Genomic DNA, 23,302 nt, shown 5'->3' on the forward strand with positions numbered 1-23,302 from the left:
TTTAAAGTTTGCGTTTATACGTGAGCGAACCCGTATCCAACACGGCAGCACTCGCTGGCGTCGTGGGTACAAGGAATGATAATTGGGATATCTAAGGACTGCAACGATTTTAGTATGTGGCAATGTTATAAGATCCTTAAATACAATCGTGCAAGAAATATGACTGTAAATGAGATCTGGCAGAGCTCCCAGGTAGAATAAAAGATCTTGTAGTATTGGTGATGTGAAGACACTACAAAACTTGTAAACAGATGTGGAAATAACGGGAAGTATATACTCGTACGGCTTCCCCACGCACTTATGAGATTGAACCATGGCCACAGTCCAGTAAAAATAAACTGCTCCTACACGAAGGTCAACGACTCACAGAGGCCACAGAGTGTCGCTGACTCTATGATAAAATGCGAAGTTAGGGAAGTGTAGAGGTCGCGGAACCTATTCTCCGAAGACTTACTAACAACTAACCTACCACCTTGTGGTTTCAAATTACAATTAAATACACACCAACCCACGTAGTGACTGCTGGAAAAGTAACTAGCTGCACATACCTGACAACAGCACAAACACCGCCATATTTATGACGAGCTGCTGCACATTCCTCTCAGCGCTTTCACACCGGAGGAACTGACGATCCACGGCAATGATGAACGTTCATTGGACCCTGGAAACAAAGACCAGAAGGTAGCCGTCCATCACCTATCCGTATATGCAGCCGCCAGTCACATGGAAGAGTTTTCTCATTGGTTCCAAGTACCGGAGGAAACGGCATACATGAAGTGATAAACGGAGGGGATCCCTCACCTGTGTGTGTCGCTAGCAGTAATGGTTAGCAGCAAGTGCAGACGGCTTCTCCCGATAACTCGTACCCCCTATTAAGATGGTTAAACCAAGACCACTCAAAAGGAAGAAGAGCCGAGTTGAGCTCACACGCTGTCATTATCAGAGGAAACTGGTGCTCGATGACACTGACGATATGTGCCGCCAAGCCAAGACCAGTGACAACGAGTAGAGTCAGTATGAAAAACGTTCTAATGTTGTTTCTATTAAATTTCTGTGAGCTACTGCGTTTACCCATACGGCATTACTAACAAGAAAGCAGTGTTTAGTGACAAGAAATACTCACACTCGTTGCAGTAATACCATCAGATACGTAGATGTTTTTATATACGAATGCGCCTCTTCCCTGATTCAGACATAGGTTAGAACTCCAACGACGTGTCATCTACGACATAAATCAGCCTGATACACTTGGGAAGGGAAGCCTATAGAAAGGATGTGAATAAATCATTTTATCATTTTGTTCTTAGATGAAAAAATACCCCTAATCACTGAATGTGATGTTAGCCTCTAATAGCACTCTGCTGCTGGACAGTCTGTTTAGGCACTGTGTGTTTAAAATAGGTTAAACAATAATTACATTATACTTCTATTAACCGAAAATCTTGTATGTCTCATATCCTGTAGTGTGATTTCATAAGCTTCCTGCCCACACTTTACACCAGTGAATATTTCATTACTGTAACACTCACCTTGCCCAAAGAACAAGAATGTAAAGCTAGACTTTCGTACCAGCAGGTTCAATCAACAAGACAGTATCAGATGAACTCAAATCAGACAAGTATTTTTTCGTATAAACACTATTAAGGAGTGACAGACGGAGACAACGTACATTTTCGCGTCAAATAAATGAAATTATGGATCGGTAAACATGTTCGTTTCTACCATGACTTTTGTGAATGACAGAAAGCTCCATACAGGGTGTGTGTGTTTGTGTGTGTTTGTGTGTGTTTGTGTGTGTTTGTGTGTGTTTGTGTGTGTTTGTGTGTGTTTGTGTGTGTTTGTGTGTGTTTGTGTGTGTTTGTGTGTGTTTGTGTGTGTTTGTGTGTGTTTGTGTGTGTTTGTGTGTGTTTGTGTGTGTTTGTGTGTGTTTGTGTGTGTTTGTGTGTGTTTGTGTGTGTTTGTGTGTGTTTGTGTGTGTTTGTGTGTGTTTGTGTGTGTTTGTGTGTGTTTGTGTGTGTTTGTGTGTGTTTGTGTGTGTTTGTGTGTGTTTGTGTGTGTTTGTGTGTGTTTGTGTGTGTTTGTGTGTGTTTGTGTGTGTTTGTGTGTGTTTGTGTGTGTTTGTGTGTGTTTGTGTGTGTTTGTGTGTGTTTGTGTGTGTTTGTGTGTGTTTGTGTGTGTTTGTGTGTGTTTGTGTGTGTTTGTGTGTGTGTGTGCGTGCATAGTGTGTGCACAGTGTGTGTTACGAAGAGGATTACAATGTTTGAGTGGTCTCCTTGTAAGCAATAAGCGCCCTTCGGACAAGCATTTGAATCAACACAGTGAACCTATGTCTAATATTTCTTCGACAATATACACACATCGAAAAAAGCCTTGCATCAACTCAATTCCGAGAGTACAGGAACCCGTAAATAAAATCGGAATAGAGATAAACATAAACATAATTCCGGCACTTTTTATTGCTCATGAAATCTCTACATTGCATGTTGTACCACCATACAACGAAACCTTCAGATGTGGTGGTCCAGATAGCTCTACACACCAGTACCTATAATGCCCATTAGCACATCATCTTGCATTGATGCATACCGATATGGGTCATGGCATACTATCCACAAGTTCATCAAGGCGCTGTTGATCAAGATTGTTCCACTCCTCAACGGCGACTCGGCGTAGATCCGTCGTTTGTAAACAGCCCTTTTCAATCTATCCCAGACATGCTCCATAAGGGAGCGAGTTGTCGTCCATGAAGACGAATGCCTCCCCAATATGCTGTCGATATAGTTGCACTATCGGTCGAAGGATGGCATTCACGTATCGTACAGCCGTTACGGCGCCTTCCGTGACCACCAGAGGCGCACGTCGGGCCCACATAATGCCAGCCCAAAACGTCACGGAAACTGCCCTTTGCTCCACTAGCTGGACGGTGTGTGTATAGCGTTGAGTCTGACCAGGTTGCCTCCAAACAAGTGTCCGACGATTCCCTGGTTCAAGCCACTTGCTACACTTATCGGTGAAGAGAACGTGATGCCAATTGTGAGCGGTCCATTCGACATGTTGGGCCCATCCTTACCGCGTTGCACGGTGTCATGGGTACAAAGATAGACCTCGCCATGGGCGCCGGGAATGAAGCTGCGCATCATGCTGCCTATTGCGCACAGTTTGAGTCGTAACACGACGTCCTGTGGCTGCACAAAAATCATTATTCAACAGGGTGGCGTTGCTGTCAGTGTTCCTCCGAGCCATAATCCGTAGGTAGAAGTCATCGACTGTAGTAGTAGCCCTTGTGCGGCCTGAGCGAGGCATGTCATCGACAATTCCCGTCCCTCTGTATCTTCTCCATATCAGAACAACATCGCTTTGGTTCACTCTGAGACGCCTGGACACATCCATTGTTGAGAGGCCTTACTGGCATAGCAGCGCTATAGACAACATGAGCCGTGTACCTCCTTCCTGGTGGAATGACTAGAAATGATTGGCTGTAGGACCTCCTTCGTCTGCGCTGCTCATGCATGGTTCTTTACAACTTTCATCTGTTTTAATGACATCTCTGAACAGTCAAAGGGACTGTGTCTCTGATATAATATCCACTGTCAACGACTGTCTTCAGGAGTTCTGTAAACCGTGGTGATGCAAAACTTTTTTTGATGTGTGTGCTTATCTAAGCACTGGACTGTCAGTAAAAAAGACTTTTATTGAAGTATTTCTCGAGATAATTGTAGCTCACATCTGTTAATCGTATTTGGTAAGTATATCAAACTGTTGATCACTTTCCGTATTTTCTCATAACGTGCAACGAATATTCTTAACGCGTTATAACGTCGTAAATAATTGTATATTTGAAGTTCAATGATAGTTATTCATTTAGAACACCATACTTGTTCTAGCACTGTGTGGTGGAAGCGTAACACATCTGGGAAGATTATGTTTCTACCATTCGTAGCATTGATGTCAAAATCAAGGAAGACTCCAGTCTCGGTTCTATAATAAGTAATGTGGCCAGACGTTATTTAAATAATAACGTTTAATAATTAAACTATAGACATACTTAGCAAAGAATTATATCCAATTATCAGGCCTGATTATATGTCCAGCCATACAAGTAGACAGTGTTTACTTTAATTCTCTGGAGTTTCCAGTTTAGGTGACTACTCAGTCGTACATCCAGTGAAGTAATTTTGGATTCCACCACCGAATCGGCTACAAACCAATTGCCAGTATCAATGTTTCAATGTAATCGATTTCCACCTTAAAACTAGACAACTCAAGTTATTTTATCAAAATACACAGTTAATTGTACTTGAAACGATATCAAAGTAATGCATACATTACGGGGACAGCAGGGGTGAATCATCACGTTCTTTCATATAGGTGTAGTGTTTTGGAGCTACCTCTCACATTTCTTTGTATTGGTCGAGGCTGATAATCTAATAAATTTACATCGCTAAGTATGTGTGTTCGGTGCGCAGAGTAAACTACGCATGCTGCTCATCGTTGGTGGACTACGCATCTCACCCCAATGGTTGTGGCACAAAAAACATAGTGCAAGTTGAACCACATTTATATCATGTGACTGGAAGTATTGTCATCATGGTGTTTATCCGATGGTTTTCTGCTACTACAGTGAACAAAAAACATTAGTAAAAAGCATTTGCTGTTGGTTTTGAAAGGAGCAAGTTACGTATGTATGATATTATTTCTCCTGCACTTTTACAAATGCTAATGTCGACGATTTGAGGCATAACGGGAATCAGCTAGCTAATTAAATGTCTTGTGTGTCCAAACATATGTTCTATATAATCAGGTCCGAAAATTCATTAACAGGCTGTGTGCCTATAGTTTTAATTATTTGACCTTAAAATCGTTTTACATGAGCCACCGAACAGCGATTCTGACTGTTCTGCTCTGGACTACACGAACATTGGATGACTGTCTATTGATCGTAAGCACACCAGTATGGCATACAATACTTCCCACAGGGTTTAGGTTAATTAGAAAATTGGAAAATTGGAAAATTGTGATAAACCTTAATATCAGAGTGCACAGAACATGTATACATGAAGGATGCAGTACCATACATCGATTACTTAAAAAAAAAAAAAGACGATCAGGACCTATAACGATTTGCTAATGGCAGGAAAATGTGACTATGTGTCCATCTAATCGTTTCATCAGTTAGTTATTTGCAGTTACTAAGGCTATCAAACGCACAGCATCCTCTTGAGATTTTCGTTAGTGTTGTTAGGAATTTGAAACAATCTAGTGATCGCTACGGTCGCAGGTTCGAATCCTGCGTCGGGAATGGATGTGTGTGATGTCCTTAGGTTAGTTAGGTTTAAGTAGTTCTAACTTCAAGGGGACTGATGACCTCAGAGGTTAAGACCCATAGTGCTCAGAGCCATTAGAACCAATGTAGTGATGGTAATCAGAATTCGGATAACACAATGAATCCTGGCTGAATTGCTGGTAACGATGTAGAGCAAAGTATGCCTTACTGATGCTTAAAGAAGAAATGTATTTCAAGCAGAGTTGGACAATTACCAATTACAGTTTTTGATGTATGGCTCTGAGATCTTCTAGCAGCTTGTCTCCTGGGGAGGTAATACTAGATTACGTGTTGCTGATCATGACATGTTTCCTAGCTCTGACTGCCAAAATTAGAAACATAAGTTTTATATTTTTGGCTACATGTTTGTATGTGGCGGACAACTGCAGCTTTAGATGATTATTCGACAATGACAGGATGCAATACGTCGACAATCTACTGTAAAAAAGAAAAAAATAGACAATTCGGATCTATAATCGATTGTAGAAACATGTTCTGTACACTAACGAGCCAAAACATTATGACCATCTCCATAACAGATTTCTTTGTCCGTCTTTGAAACGAAATACACTCCTGGAAATGGAAAAAAGAACGCATTGACACCGGTGTGTCAGACCCACCATACTTGCTCCGGACACTGTGAGAGCGCTGTACAAGCAATGATCACACGCACGGCACAGCGGACACACCAGGAACCGCGGTGTTGGCCGTCGAATGGCGCTAGCTGCGCAGCATTTGTGCACCGCCGCCGTCAGTGTCAGCCAGTTTGCCGTGGCATACGGAGCTCCATCGCAGTCTTTAACACTAGTAGCATGCCGCGACAGCGTGGACGTGAACCGTATGTGCAGTTGATGGACTTTGAGCGAGGGCGTATAGTGGGCATAAGGGAGGCCGGGTGGACGTACCGCCGAATTGCTCAACACGTGGGGCGTGAGGTCTCCACAGTACATCGATGTTGTCGCCAGTGGTCGGCGGAAGGTGCACGTGCCAGTCGACCTGGGGCCGGACCGCAGCGACGCACGGATGCACGCCAAGACCGTAGGATCCTACGCAGTGCCGTAGGGGACCGCACCGCCACTTCCCAGCAAATTAGGGACACTGTTGCTCCTGGGGTATCGGCGAGGACCATTCGCAACCGTCTCCATGAAGCTGGGCTACGGTCCCGCACACCGTTAGGCCGTCTTCCGCTCACGCCCCAACATCGTGCAGCCCGCCTCCAGTGGTGCCGCGACAGGTGTGAATGGAGGGACGAATGGAGACGTGTCGTCTTCAGCGATGAGAGTAGCTTCTGCCTTGGTGCCAATGATGGTCGTATGCGTGTTTGGCGCCGTGCAGGTGAGCGCCACAGTCAGGACTGCATACGACCGAGGTACACAGGGCCAACACCCGGCATCATGGTGTGGGGAGCGATCTCCTACACTGGCCGTACACCTCTGGTGATCGTCGAGGGGACACTGAATAGTGCACGGTACATCCAAACCGTCATCGAACCCATCGTTCTACCATTCCTAGACCGGCAAGGGAACTTGCTGTTCCAACAGGACAATGCACGTCCGCATGTATCCCGTGCCACCCAACGTGCTCTAGAAGGTGTAAGTCAACTACCCTGGCCAGCAAGATCTCCGGATCTGTCCCCCATTGAGCATGTTTGGGACTGGATGAAGCGTCGTCTCACGCGGTCTGCACCTCCAGCACGAACGCTGGTCCAACTGAGGCGCCAGGTGGAAATGGCATGGCAAGCCGTTCCACAGGACTACATTCAGCATCTCTACGATGGTCTCCATGGGAGAGTAGCAGCTTGCATTGCTGCGAAAGGTGGATATACACTGTACTAGTGCCGACATTGTGCATGCTCTGTTGCCTGTGTCTATGTGCCTGTGGTTCTGTCAGTGTGATCATGTGATGTATCTGACCCCCGGAATGTGTCAATAAAGTTTCCCCTTCCTGGGACAATGAATTCACGGTGTTCTTATTTCTATTTCCAGGAGTGTATATCACTGATTCTCCGTATCACAGATCCGTCAGATTGTTGGTAGGTTTTAGGAGGTATGTGGCAGGAAAGGCCTACACACACATCGTGTACTTCGAGTAAATAACAGAGCCGCTAATTTGCGAACGCCGGCCAGAGTGGCCGAGCGGTTCTAGGCGCTACAGTCTGGAACCGCGCGACCGCTACAGTCGCAGGTCCGTATCCTGCCTCGGGCATGGATGTTTGTGATGTCCTTAGGTTACCTTGGTTTAATTAGTTCTAAATTCTAGGGGACTAATGACCTTGGAAGTTAAGTCCCATAGTGCTCAGAGCCAATTTGAGCAAGCGGTTATGGCGCCCGACAGCGGTCCACGTGGTTTCTACAGGATTTACAGCAGGCGAATTTTATCGAGGAGACACCAGCTTGAGTTCACTATAATGCTCCTAAAACCATTGTAACACATTTCTGGCTTAGAGGCACGGACAATTGTACTACTCAAATATGACGTCGCTGTCGCGGAAGACATCAAGATTGAAGGGGTGCAGGTGGTTCGCAGATGTCATCGTGTCGATTACTACTATAGGTCTCATGGCAGTGCAGGAGAGTGTCTCCCAAACCACAATATTGCTCCCACCAGCCTGTGGCACGCTGCTCATTTCGAGCCGCCATTCACTTCAATGGTGAGATTCACCCGAAGTTCCGACAGGCTTACAATGATCGATGGTGGGAAGCCGATAGTCCGTGACCACTGCAATCGTAATTTACTGTGTCGACTGCTCAGCGTATGAAGTCGTAGGGGTGGTCCGCTGGTGGGCTCCATGTTCAACAACGTAAGATGAGCAGTGTGCTCCGAAACACTTGTCGTGCATCGGCATTGTTCTATATCGTCAGAGATTGTAGAAACATGTTCTGTACACTAACGAGCCAAAACATTATGACCATCTCCATAACAGACAAGGTTTCCGAACTCCACGTTCTGTGAAGAGCCACGGACATACAACCACTAAGCACCTAGTGGTGGTTTCACTGTCCTTCTACCTCTCGCCATTGTTTACATACTTTTGTTGGCGCGTCGTGTGGTCGCAACGTAACCAGGCCGCATCCAACGTCGTGGTGTGCAGAGGTCACATTGTTTCGACTTATATGCGTATAAATATACTTTTAAAGTGGAAACTAAGGCGTGTGCAGCAAAACCCGAAACACGTGGCTATTTTTTCTTTAATTTTAGAATGTAATTGTAAAACCTGACGAAATTTAGTAACTCATGAGTCCGACCCTACCTTGCAAATATAACATTTTGTTACTAAAATAGTATGTGTAAACCCAGTAGCTCATAGACGTGTAATTAAAATAATATTGGAAAGATTTTTATTCAGACAAATTCCTCTTTTTCTCACTGTCAACACTGTCAACAGTGGCACTGTCGGGTACCGCCAGTGCGTGGTTACTTATCGGTGCTTAATTCTTTTTAATCGGCTTAGTTTAACCACTTTAAGAGGTGACACGAGTTATCAGGAGGATGCGTTTGCACTTGTTGCGGGCCATTACCGCTAACAACACACACAGGCCAGGGATCCCCCTCCATTTGCCTCTTGGTGTAAGCCGTTTCCCAGTTACTCAGAGCTAACGACGTAGATCTTGCTGGGACAGGCGGCTGCCTATACGGATAGGGGATGGACGACCGTTGTCTTTATGTTCACGGGGCTCACGGCATTACGTCGGTGCCATGGCAATGCAAGTCCGCTGCTGTGAGAGCTCAGACATATTTTCTCGACTACTCGTCACAAATGGGGAGGCGTTTATAATGTTACGAGGTATTCAGGTATGTGCAGTCCGTTCTCTCATAGCAGTCACTGAGTGTGAGTATGTGTGCGCGTGTGTATGTGTGTGTGTGTGCTCGTGTTGGTTGCAATTTCAAACTACAAGGCAGTAGGATTGTTGTAAATACGCTCTAGAGAATCGGTTTATCAGCAGGCGATACGTCATATATATACTTAGCATTTCGTGATACGGTGCCCCGAAGCTCTGTGGCCTCTGTAGGTCGTTGACCTTTTGTTGCTACTCACCATACAGCGGAGATGCTGAGCCGCAATGGGCGCAATAAAAAGATTGACACATTCATAGCTTCGGTCATTAAGGCCTTTGTCAGCCGTAGACACACACACACACACACACACACACACACACACACACACACACACACACACACACACGCAAGCGCAACTTGCACACATATCCACAGTCTCAGAGAGCTGAAACTACACTGCCTTTTATTGTGCCTATCGCGGATCAGCATCTGCGCTACATGGTGAGTGGCAACATTTCTTCTCTCGTATTGTTACATTCCAACCTGGATTTTCCATTGTTTTATTTGTGTAGAAAAAGCTATTTTTTGCGGCACTATGGCCATTGCTCAGCCTCATTTGTGCGTGACGAGGACGTACATACTTCCGATTATTGCCACTTCTGTCTATACGATTTATGATGACGTCACATCACTAATATTGCAAGACATTTTATTATGACTGAGAGCTCTGCCACTTTTCATCCATAGTCAGCTTCCTTGGAGGTCTGTATTTACGACTCTTACAGCATCGCCACAAACTAAGGTCCACTTTTTTATGTATATTAACTGTAATTATGCCCACCTCTGGTAGCTGAGTGGTCAGCGTGACAGAATGCCAAAACTAAGGGCCCGGGTTCGATTCTCGGCTGGGTCGGAGGTTTAATCCGCTCAGGGACTGGGTGTTGTGTTGTCCTAATCATCATCATTTCATCCCGATGGACGTGCAAGTCGCCGAAGTGGCGCCAAATCGAAAGACTTTCACCAGGCGAACGGTCTAACCGACGGGAGGCCCTAACAACCAGACTATAATTATGTTTATACACTGTACCAGGTAATGCTCCCTGCCCGAAAATGTGTTCTTTAATGAACCAACGCAATTTTTAAATTATAATGGATACTCCGAAGAGCTTCCTTCGATTGGTGTAGAGAGAGGGCGGCGGAGAGGAGACTGTTGTGAGCTTGAACTACTCTGGTGAGCATGTAGAGGTCTTCTCTACCGTGCCTTGGGAAATCATCTGACTAGTGTTGAGGAGACAGGTTGAGGCTCTCTTTCGTGGTCATAAATTTGATGGCGTCCACTCCCACACTTAGAATTTGTTATGGTACTAGTCTCTCCTTATTTTATTCAAGCTGCGGATGCTGGAGAGAGTTCCTCATAATCTAGATGTATATTGTAGTCGTCTTTGATAGATCCATCGACGCGTTTGGATATATTTGCTGTTATTACTGCAAGTGGGAGATCCCTCAGGAAGAAATGATACTGCAGCAGTGTCAGTTGCATCAGCCACCAGGCCGTACAGGATTACATCGCAACTTTCTTTGCGATTGGAGATTTTAGTGGACAATGGGCGCTGCTATACACCACGTTTCACGGTACGAGGGATGGGTTGTCCACCAGACGCCATGCTTCAGATGGGTTATTTGCTCGTATTGATCAGTTCTTTCTCTTGTTGTGTAGGACTTAGCGCTATGTTACACACATTGTATCTTTGGTTGGAATAATCAGAAATTCACTACGATGTCACATAATCTAGTAGTGTTGTGGTAATTTAGCAGATGGCTTTCTATTGATATCCCCGTGTCTTATTTGTTATAAACACAGCATCTTTAGCTAGAAATTGATAATCATCACAATTTTTGCTATGTTGTCACACAGTCACACGATGTAGTGTTGTAGTGGGTTTGTCTATCATGGTGTGGTATTTCTTATGCATACATCATTTTTGTTTATAGAATTTGCTAATGTCATTTATATCTGGTGACGCCATTATTTCTACCAATGTCTTCGTTGCTAACACATACACAGTGATGTATTCCGAAACCACATCCAAGATGTAGCGGTTAGGTGTTTGGTTCCATCTTGGGTTTTGAATATTTCGGAATGAAGCTTTGAGAGTCAGACACAATTAAGACCTCGCAGAAGAGAGGGGAACAGACAAACGTAGGAACTTCCAAAAGGGCCAATGTCTCCGTCTTAAATATAGAAGCTATTAGGGATAGTTTGAAGGTTTTCCGGATCTGAATCTGAGGCAGAGAAATGCATATCCATTATTTCCTTACGGTGAAATTTTGGATCTATTGGAATATACAAAGGGAAAACCAGGCCAATGAGCTGCAACAAATTTCGGAATCCGCTACTCACAATAACAATTTTCAAACAGTTCATATTAAAATATATAATACAGTAATGGAGTGGTGTTTTTAGCGATGAAACATAAATCGCGAGCGTGCTCCTCTCTCATTAGGTGAGAACATCAGTGATGTCGGCGTGACATCATGCAACGTTGAAGTGACATTGTGACAGGGTGTGACGCAACACAGAACGATGTGCTGTAGACATGACGTCCAGACCCTTTTCAAGTAATTGGTTAAAATGCGTAAAATAGTGGTAAATCTAAAAAAAATGAGAGAACTTACGTATTTACTCTAGTGAGGTGTCTGGTGTTGCCTGAATGATGAAAGATTTTATTACTATTAACACATAGGCCCCAGGTGACGTGACAGACGCAGCTTAAAACTCTCTCTCTCTCTCTCTATGGCGCCCACGCAAGTGTCTCAGTTATAAAAGATGAAAATTGTGAGTGGGATGCTCAGTAGCAATGATAGCTATTTCAGACACACACTGCACTGTGATTGCTTGACAGCATCATGATGTCGACACGTCGTCGGAGCTGTAGTGTTGATGTCACGTAAATTCGTAAAATGCGAAAAATTTGGGATAATATGTATAACTACGGAATCTCTGATAAACATGCGAAATGGGTAAAAAATAAATAATATTGACGAAAAATACGTTCTGCTGTGTAAGAATGAGTGTACTTACATATCTGCCTGGGTGTAGTCTCTTTTGGTGCTTTGAATGACGCTATATTACACTGTTACTAACTAATATCCTTGGCCTAAAACTCAAGTGACGTGATTTAAAGTCATTTGTTATTAGCAAGTAGATACAGTCCACAATATGTCCCTATGCTGTCGATCTCCTGAGTGAACTCCAGCCACACAAGTGTTCTAGTTACACAAGATGATGATGCGGTAGGTGAAGATGAGATGCATGATCCTCATTGGTCGACTGCAAAGATGTGGAAAAGGGCATAGTGGAAGGAAGGGAGGAGCTGGCGATTCTCCTGGGTGACCTTGATCAAGTCCCAGTGGTTCCCCAGGGGAGAGGCAGTGGGGGTACCAAAGAATGCAAGTGGGTAACCTGACACTGGATATCTTTATCGGTGTAATCTGATACTCAGTGTCTATATTGCCCTATAGAAACCCGGCTATCCTACTAGTGGGGCACCTTTCAAGCTCTCTCACGTGCTGATAGCGCTTTCTGTCACAAGAATGCTTCACCTCTATGTCCTTTACAACAATCACTCGACATTTTACGATTTTCACCCCTCTTATATAGCCTGCAAGACCTGGCAATGGACACCAACATCAATAATTCACTCTGGAGGTGAAACCAGTCTCAGAGAATTGGCAGTCTAATCACATACCCGCAGATCATGTGTACATGTACGACGTCGCATTGACATTTGACTGTGTTTTCCGAGTGCTTCACTTTATTTGTCAGGCAATGTATATTGTTCAACAGAATTAGACGAACATGACTTTGGATGTCTTCCTCACACCACTGACTAATAATGGAGGACAGGGTATGTTGCCGAATTATACCTTTACCTTCCAGAAATTAAGTAAACGTCAAAGTATCATCGTTTCCTCACATAAACAATACTAAAATGGGGTACTGTAAAGAAAGAGGAGAAATGATTCATCCCCTCATCCTCTATGCTTTTCATAGGACACTGAGAGTATCAGTAATGTTTATGCCTTCCGTGGGCGTTTCTCACCACTAGACATCTACTTGGCATGCTCTGTAAAAGTCTACAGGCGTCAGCCAGTGTTTTCAGTTCCCATATTCCAGTGAGAGCCCTTGAGAGTTCTGGGACAGTCTTTGGTGGAACAGCACGGCCGTGAACCCGTCTGTCAAGTGCCTCCCACACATGCTCGATGGCGTTTGGCCTTTACAGTACTTCACTACTGATGCCCTATGGCTCCTTGCATTATGGAGCATGAGAAGGTATTCAGGGCCGACAACGTACTCAGCATCCACCACATTGTCCAACAGTGTATGTTAGGTGTACTGCCTGGCGGTAAGGCGGCCATGGACCACGAGAAGATCTGTGAGACTGTTAAAACTGATGCCTCCCCACACGTCGCAAAACCTTCACCGAATCTGTCAGTTCACAGGGCAACATTCGTCAGGTACCACTCAGCACGGCATCTACAACATGGTCCTCACTTTGCGTCAGTCGAAATCGCGACTCGTCTGCGAATAACACATTTCTCCTGTGATGAAGTTGCCAGTTCACGTGGGAATGTCAGAATTGAAGGCGGCTCTGAGACGCTGTCGTACCAAAACGGGGTAGTCAAGCAGGACGACTCGTAACCACTTCTTCCTTTACCCTGGGATTATTCGATCTCGGCCAGACTGTAGCTGTAACTGTACCACAACCCGGCAGAAGTTCATCTCATCAAACTAAATACTTCCGAGCCAGTCGTACCTATCTTGGAGCAAGAGTCCACCACCAAGGCTCTTTTAATGGAAACAGGGGAAATGCCCTTGAGCATTGGATGCCAAATGTTATCGGATAAATTCTACATTCAAGGTATGGCCTACATGGACATTTCTGTCTACCAAAGGAAAGACTACGTTTACCTACTTTGGATTGCCTCCCATAAGAGGAACACAGCTCCTGCCGTTTGTACCAGCTTCATACTTGGTCACCTCTCATACGTTCTATACTATGTTCATCGCATTTGCTTCTTTTTGACTACGATCTTCATATACTCAGCTCTCATATTCAAGTCCATTATTTTAATGTAAGCTGTTGGGAAAGCGTTATTGTCAGTAGCAGATTAAGCAAATTTGTGCAGCTCAGTGGCCTGGTTTTCTCTGTGTATATACGGATGGAACCAAAATTACACTGTAAGAGTATACTGGTTTATTTCTGAGCTCCGAGATTCAGGTTCAGAAAAACTTCAAACTGTCCCCAAGCACTTTTATATTTATGGCGAATACAATGGCACTTCTGGAAGCTCTAAAGCTTGTCTGTTCCACTTCCTTCCCCGAAATCTTAATTGTCTCTGACTCTCAAAGCGTTCTTCAAAATATTCAACACCTGAGATGGAACAGAACACCTAATCTCTATACCTTGGATGTAGTTTCGCAATACAGGGTGATTCAAAAAGAATTCCACAACTTTAAAAATGTGTATTTAATGAAAGAAACATAATATAACCTTCTGTTATACATCATTACAAAGAGTATTTAAAAAGGTTTTTTTTCACTCAAACACAAGTTCATAGATGTTCAGTATGGCCCCCTCCAGACACTCGAGCAATGTCAACCCGATACTCCAATTCGTTCCACACTCTCTGTAGCATATCAGGCGTAACAGTTTGGATAGCTGCTGTTATTTCTCGTTTCAAATCATCAATGATGGCTGGGAGAGGTGGCCGAAACACCATATCCTTAACATACCCCCATAAGAAAAAATCGCACGGGGTAAGATCAGGGCTTCTTGGAGGCCAGTGATGAAGTGCTCTGTTACGGGCTGCCTGGCGGCCGAACCATCGCCTCGGGTAGTTGACGTTCAGGTAGTTACGGACAGATAAGTGCCAATGTGGTGGCGCTCCATCCTGCTGAAATATGAATTGTTGTGCTTCTTGTTCGAGCTGAGGGAACAGCCAATTCTCTAACATCTCCAGATACTGTAGTCCAGTTACAGTAGCACCTTCGAAGAAAAAGGGACCATAAACTTTATTGGCTGAAATGGCACAGAAAACGTTCATTATAGGCGAGTCACGTTCATACTGAGTTGCTTCCCGCGGATTCTCAGTGCCCCATATACAGACATTGTGACGGTTGACTTCCCCGTTAGTGTTGAGAGTTGCTTCATCACTAAACACAATCTTTGAAACGAAAGATTCGTCTGTTTCCATTTGAGCAAGGATAAAATCACAGAAATCGATTCTTTTAATGTTATCAGCTGCAGACAGTGCTTGAACCAATTTCAGACGATAAGGTTTCATAACTAACCTTTTTCGTAGGACTCTCCATACAGTTGATTGTGGAATTTGCAGCTCTCTGCTAGCTGTGCGAGTCGATTTTCCTGGGCTGCGAACAAATGCTTGCTGGATGCGTGCTACATTTTCATCACTCGTTCTCGACCGTCAAGAACTTTTCCCTTTGCACAAACACCCATTCTCTGTAAACTGTTTATACCAACGTTTAATACACCACCTATCAGGAGGTTTAACACCATACTTCGTTCGAAATGCACGCTGAACAACTGTTGTCGATTCACTTCTGCCGTACTCAATAACAAAAAGCTTTCTTTTGAGCGGTCGCCATCTTAGCATCAACTGACACTGACGCCTAGTTAACAGCGCCTCAAGCGACAAATGTACAACTAAATGAAACTTTATAGCTCCCTTAATTCGCCGACAGATAGTGCTTAGCTCTGCCTTCTGTCGTTTTAAATTCCTAAAGTTGTGGTATTCTTTTTGAATCACCCTGTATATTCGTAACGCACGGTTAGGGAGGACAATCCAGTATAACGAGGGATCTGATGCATCAGACAAACAAGCGACATTTTTAGTCGCTCTCCTGGATCTGAAATTACCTTACACAGACGCTAACTAACAATGGCAAAAGATGTGGAACATTTCACAGCAGACGAAAGGCAGTTGTTATGCTATCCTCCAATCTCGGATTCCTTCACAGCCTGCTTCATGAGGACACATTCGGACCGATCCACGATTTACATTATCATAGAATTTCGTTTCAATCACGTCTCCTTCCCTTAGCATCAACATCGGATCAATGTTAACGCTTCGCCGGCATGTACGTGTGACAATGAGTCGCAAGATGATGTCAACCACATCATGTGTATTGGTCCCAAATTTGACTGTTAACAGTTAGACTTTCTGAAGACATTTCTAAGTGTGGAATACCGCTTTTCTCAATGAGCAGGTTCTCTTTCATTTACCAAAGACATTCGTCTTTATAAATTCATTGTTATGTTCCTTACGACTACTGGCCCAATCTGCAGTTCTTGATGGTGTACATATTCTATTTTTCTGTCTTGCTTCTGAAGATATTTCAGGAACGGTGTGAACTGTAACTCAACACAATTTTAACTGTTTTTTTATTCTAATTATAGCAAAAATGTAGTGGACACAACTGTGATGGTTTGAGCTTTCTCTACTTGTAAATATGCATTTCTGTATTCTTTTATTAAATTCTATGTACATTGTAACATTGATGGCTACATCGGGTTGCTTTTCGGAGGCCAAATAAATAAAAAAAAACTGCTCCTTACAAAATGACGGGACACAGCTGATCCAGTGGCCCTTCAGAGGCCGTATCACACTACTCTAGCGGTAGCCGTACGAAGTCGCGATGTATCAGTCTTCGTGTGAAGCTGTAACCCGTCGGCCACGCTGGTCAACTGGTCTTGTGTCAGCCTCTAGTGTATCCCAGACCTATGGATGACAGATGGAGAGACATTGGCATCTCCAGCAAGACGAGCGAAAATCCATTCTTTTTGGATCAAACAGACCGCCCTTGAACCTGCACTGTATTAAGGTGCCGCACTACATGTGCTTGGTTGAATTCATTGTCCATAAATGACAACTGCCATCTGAGTACTTCACTAGAGAATACAGGAACATCGGTACTCACTTCCTTCTGAGGAGTCGCTTGATACTGTAATGCGTAACAATAACACAGTAAAGGCGAATGAATTTAGTTCTCGCGTACAAAGCGAAGGTCTCAGGCTATGCCTCTTCTCGGGCGTTCTGGTTATCGGATGTTGCTTCTTGTTCACCTGCCTTCTGATGGTAAATCTCTATTAGCAAACAATTTACTTGAAAGCTTGATTTCCATTTCCATATAGAATAGGGTCTCATGCATCTGAGGCTCTACGTGGTGACATTCACGTCATTCGGTTCCACGTGTAAGTCGAATCAGTGAGAATAGCACATTCACATCGGAAAACGTTACGTATCGTTGCAGAATGTAATAATGAATAAACACAATAAATTACATCTACTTTGTGTACACAGACTTGACGCTGAATGAAACGTTGATCTGTCCTCACGTTCAGGTATCCCAGTAACCAAGTAGACAGTGACTGGTGAGATTATACCAAACCATACGAAGATCCCTCCTAATGCTGAAAAGCTGAAACAAACGGTTAATGTGGTTCCGAGGAGCAAACGCAGAGGATTTCGTTAACTCAGCATAGCCGTCGAATGATTTGAAGCAATATTTTTTGTAATAATGTCTGATACACTAGAATGTGGTCCATCGTCGGAATTGTAGTCACAAGATTCTCTATTGGCTTTGTGATTCAGTTTCAAACTTCTTATTTGTAAGACTGTGTAGTGTAGACAGTGCAAAAAGACCTTTCAGAAGGCTTCGAAGTTGCACCATGTGATATGAAAACATGTTATACCAACGTGAGGAATTTCTTTCATGAAGCAGGAATCGCATAACGTAAAAGCTGCCTTTACTGGGATGTATTTACCGACTAGTTTCAGTCCAGGACCATTTTCACGATACTTCACAAAAACGAAACAAGAGTTGCAGTAAACTGTTGTGGTCAACATTACGTGCAAGGTCAGAAATTCTGATAACAATATTCAGAAGAAAATTCTTTCGTCAAATACCGATTATGAAATCATCACTACATATCACGCATTTTTCGAAGTACAAAGTACATAACTAAACTCAAACAGAACAATTATGAACAATATAACTTTATGAAATACAGACACTAGTCACAGCAAAAAATAAAGACATTAAGCTGGTTCAAGACAGTCAACAACAGAATTGTATATGGACACAGTATCACGTTCCAGGACCATGGTGTAGAAAGACGACACAACATGGAACGTAGACGGAAACATTGAAGATTACAGGGTCAAAACACATGTTCATAAAATACTGTACAAAATAATATAATGCACCTTATGTGAAACATGTAAAAGATTAAAATAAAAGTCAAAAAAGGGTATAGCTTGCCTGCCAGTTTATTCTCGTGACTGCCGAGTGTCTGGAAAATATGGTAAGTAAAGTGGTAAGTGAGGGAGGATAAGCTACAAAACCAACGATAACTTCCCTAGCAATAAACCAAATGTCTGACATATGTATTTATTATGGCAAATATCAGGCACAATATGTTACTGCATCATATGGTAAGTTGAAAATGTAAGTTTATGACTAATATAAAGGTATGCACATATAAGTAACACCAGCAGTCTACGTCAGAAGTAAGAAAAAACAATGAAGTTGTAAGCACATTTATTAAGATAAATCCCTAGAATCCTAATTTTTCAAAGTCATTACAATTACGGTAATTAATTAAAACTGGTATAATTTCTGGATTTACAATCATCCTAACATTTTTGTAGGTTTTAATATGTGAGACTAGTGATATTGGTAAGTTCCACCATTTGTTAAACTCTTTATTGCTGTTGTTTCATGCTGAGTGAGATTAATAATGTTAACTATGTGGGTATATCTTGCTAATTGGTAATTTGAAAATTAGGTCTTGGCTTTTTTATCTAAATGTTGCGGAATTTCACAGCTGATTTTTCCTCCTTAATATTTTATCCTTTTATAACATTTACCTTCACTCACATTTATGTGAAAATTCATAATCAGACTCTAGTAATACTGGCAAGTTGTAGCCTTTGTATATCTCATTTTACCACAGATGTATTGGTAGAACATGTATTATTCGCAAGGATGATTGTACCCCCAAAAGGGATATTAAGTACAAAGTGATTCTAATGCAATGTGAATAATTACAGTAACTTCGTCATCCCGTTAGAAATATAGGATGCCAGATTTAAATGGTATTTTCATGCTACCATAGGGTCTTGTATTCTGCCACCTGTATCCCTTTCTTGTCTTTGCTCTTGCAATGACACACAGCTGTAAATGTTTAATACAAATGTCGCTGTACTTTTATTGTCTTTTGTTGCTCCTGACGTAGAATGATGATTGAGCCTTGTTGGCTGCGCCGTCCTTGCTTTCAAACTTGGCTGTTACTCTGCATTTGGCTTCCCGCAGTTGTTGCCGTTATGCCGTGTTTCTTCCTCTTTCTACATGTGGCAGCAGTGGTGTGTATCAATATTAGCACTGTGTACCATCTCTGGTCTGGTCTTTATAGTTCCAGTGCAGCGAGCCGTTGGGTTGGAGAGGATAAGCAAGCAAGTCTCCTAGTAGCACAGTAGCGCAGTGTGAGAGCGTGTGGGGACTGTTCCGGGTGCTGTGAAGTTCGTGGCTCACCGAACCAGGACATGAAAATTGAGTGGTGATTTAATTAACGAAGACACATCTGTTCACGTTGTCCCGTTGGTAGGTGGTTCGGTGTTGGTGGTATTCCAGGGAGCAACAGCGAGTGTTCAAGTTGGTTAAGATTTAGCCGCCAAGTGGTGTAATTAACTATATTTGTCGGTTTGAAATTCATGTGCCTTTTGGCCGTTAGTGTTGTGGTCACCTGCCCTGGTCGCTGACGTAAATTGAGGCAGCGTCCTTTCATCACCTGTTGTGGCTGTCCAACATGGTCTGTAGATTTCGACAGCCTAATGTATTTTTGGTTGTGGGCGGTTATGTCTGTAAAGTTTTGGATTTGGAATTCTCGTATACTGGTCGGTGGGTAGCAAGTCGTCTTGTCGGTGAATCCGTGTCTCTTGGTTGTGTTGCCAGAGGATCGAGTATAGTTGGGCAGATTTCTTGTCTCACCTAAGGGCAGACCAAGCCACCGGGAAACTTCTGAGCGCCGTTGCCCATACTGCCTTTTTTGTTGGCACTTAATTGCGTATTTGTAATGGCTCATAGCCCATAGTTGGAATTTGTATGCTTTTGGAAGATAAACCTGTAGGCTCTCTGCTGACTGAAAATTTATTGTAACTGTATTGTTTTTTAAAAGCATGAGCCTTCAGCTGCTTTAAGAGTTAATGTTCTTACTTACCAAGTATTACATTCTTTCAAGATAAAACTGCTGGCCTTTTGCCTGTTGAAAATGTACTGTGATGGTATTGTTCTTAAAATGATGGGCCTTCAACCACTTTAAAATTTTGTATTCTTACTTATCAAGGCTTACATCACTTGGCCTTAAATTCTATTTAATATTAAAAGCTTTGGGCCTCCTGATTTGGAAAATTGATTGCAGGTGACTTTTTTTATTTTTTTTATTTTTTTTTATTTTTTTTAACAAAGGCATTCAGCCGGTTTGGAGTAAGGTTTCTTATTGGCATAAACCTTGGGCCTTCTGCCTATTGAAACGTTACTGTATTTATGTTGTTTTAAATTTATCGGCCATCAGCCACTTTGAAGAAACTTAATCTATCTCGAACCGACTGAGGGAAGTGTTCTAGAATTGGTGGCCGTTTTCACGCTGCCATGCTGCAACCAGTTGTCGTCACGTCGGCGGTGGTAGCTGTGGCAGGAGCGGCGATTAAATATCTCTTTGAGGCTATCAAGAGCCTTGAGGACACTATTTGTCTCCTAGAGGGAACCCATACTAGTGGCAGTCAGATGGATCGGGGGCGGGCGTAGTTGATGCATTATCTAATAGGATAGCCGTATTAAGTACGTTAGCTGCAGGGGATCAACACAATAAATTTACCGATGAGTTGGGGAACCCCAAGCGCATTACAGTGTAAGCTTACATGTTTAGAGTTGGATGAGAGGAAGTTTGAAGATAGCGATGTGCGCTATCAGTGAGAGTATGATAGCCAGTCCGTCGGTGGCACTGATCCGTTATCTGTTAAGTTAGATACTCGGTTTGCTAAGTTGCCTAACCCTCTGGATTATTGCTTTCGGGATATTACAGAATTGGTTGTAGAACGACTTGATCATGTGGAGAAATTGTTGTGGTTGCTGGTTCGTCTACAGCAACACGCGGCCGCCTTTCGCCATTGGCACCAAGTAATGTTGTCATTGTTGTACCCTCTAGCTAGAGGTGAGCTTCCGTTGCAGCAATTAAGGGAGCTCGTAATTTGCCAAAGATTGACTACCGGAGTTCAGAAACCACTCGAGTGTCGTTATATTTGGGAATGGCAACGGGGTGAGGAGTAGTTATATCAATATGTCAATGGAGTCCAGACAGCCTCTTTGGCCTTATTGATTGATTTACCTGACAAAAATTAGTCTCTATCGTTCTTAAGGGAATGCGTGTGGTGGATAAGTCGTACTTTATTTTCCGCAAACAGCCCGAAACCTGGGGACGGCGCGTGATGCGGTTATAGCAGCGTCCGCATTAGCACTTGACAGACACGTACCTCAGAAGAGTAACGAACGCGACGTTGGCCCAGATTGCGGATTATCTGCAACCGTTCAAGTTATCAAAAGGGAACCGCGGGGTTGTTTCAGATGCGGAAGTGCAGCTCATTTGGTACGCGCTAGTGTTCGGCCTCATGCTCCTAGAGCCAATAAATGACGCCGGGTTCGCTCGCGAGCTCGGGTTCGAACCTTTAGGCCTTGGCGTACGCGGATGGTCGCTCCCTCATCACCCCTTTTACCTTATGTTTGTTCTCGTGTAGGTGACAAGCCTGTTTCTGTACTCTTGGATTCTGGTAGTTTCTTTTCGTTATTGAGTTTTGAGTGGTTTTTTGGAATTTGGGCATCTTAACAAATCTCGTTCGGTCCCTTCACCGGCGCAGAGTTGTCAGGTGGCTAACGGCCAGGGGTATCTCAGAAGGTTTGGGTCCAGGGAGTATATCTGTGGCCTATATCCTTAGCCTTCGTTGGAGAACTGCCTGTTAATCTAATATTGGGGTGAGATTTCATCCATAAAACCGAGTTGATCTTGGATTATTCCAGACACAAATTCTACTTTGTTTTGTCCTAGCGAGAAGTTTCGCCTTTGCGAATGCGCTAAACCTAGTGTATGGAAGACTGTCGGGGCCTTCTCTGTGGAGGTTTCAGCTAATTAATTTGATTTGGTCCATCTCTTGCCCAATCAGACCTCCAAGTTGTGGGAGCTGTTGCACAGTTTCCCCCACCTCCTTAGTGATAACCTTGTAGTCACTAGCGTTCTTGAATATCATATCCGTCTCTCTGGTGATATTCCGATTAGGTAATCTCCATATAGCCTCTCACCCCAGAAGGTGAAGATAGTCAGGGCTAAGATCTCTCTTGCTCCAACAAGAAGTGATTAGACCCTCTGCTTTGGCTTGTGCTTCTCCAATATTTTTGGTACCTAAAGATCAGGGAGTGTGATTTCATCCATAAAACTGGGTTGATCTTGGATTATTCCAGACAAACCTTTTACTTTGTTTTCTCCTATCGAGAAGTTTGGCCTTTGCGAGTGCGCTAAACCTGGTTTGTGGCAGACCGAAGGAGATTTGGTAAGATGCTCAAATTCCAAAAACCACTAGAAGCTCAATAACGAAAAGAAACGTCCAGAATCCAAGAGTGCAGGAACAGGCTTTCCACCTACACGAGAACACAGACTGTGATTGACTAATACCGTTTGAAAGCTAAGCTTGTATCTGAATCAGTACCCCTGCCAGATCTGCATAATTCTTTTACTTGGTTTGCCGGCGCTAACCGTGTACAGTCCTTGATTTCAGTGAGGCCTATTATCAAATTCCTTCGGCTGAGGAATGTAAGCATGTTACTGCCTCTTGTACTGCTTGGAACTTGTTCGAATTTAAGAGAGTTCCTTTTTGACTAGCCAGTGGAGCGGTGGTGCTCACTCGTTTGTTGAATAATATCCTTGGTGATTTGAAGTTAGTCTGTGTCTATAATTATTTGGACGGCCTGGTTGTTCGTTTGAGGATCATTTGGAGAAAATCCGGCAAGTTCTCTTGAGGCTTAGGGAGACGGTGTAACTGTTAAGCCTGGTAAAATCATACTAGCTAAGC

At 43.4% G+C, this 23,302-nt stretch overlaps 1 protein-coding gene across 1 annotated transcript in view; it reads right to left on the reverse strand.

Annotated features, from left to right (window-relative positions):
• Positions 1-550: 550 nt before the first annotated feature.
• LOC126272932 (shematrin-like protein 2) overlaps positions 551-23,302 on the reverse strand; it is a 67,474-nt gene continuing 44,722 nt past the window's right edge. The window contains exon 3 of the mRNA XM_049976229.1: positions 551-661. Within this exon, the coding sequence (XP_049832186.1) occupies positions 576-661 (86 nt within the window). The 3' untranslated portion in view covers positions 551-575. The remainder of the gene's footprint in view (positions 662-23,302) is intronic.

This window comes from Schistocerca gregaria, chromosome 5 (genome assembly GCF_023897955.1).
Source record: "Schistocerca gregaria isolate iqSchGreg1 chromosome 5, iqSchGreg1.2, whole genome shotgun sequence".
In the NCBI taxonomy this organism is placed as follows: domain Eukaryota; kingdom Metazoa; phylum Arthropoda; class Insecta; order Orthoptera; family Acrididae; genus Schistocerca; species Schistocerca gregaria.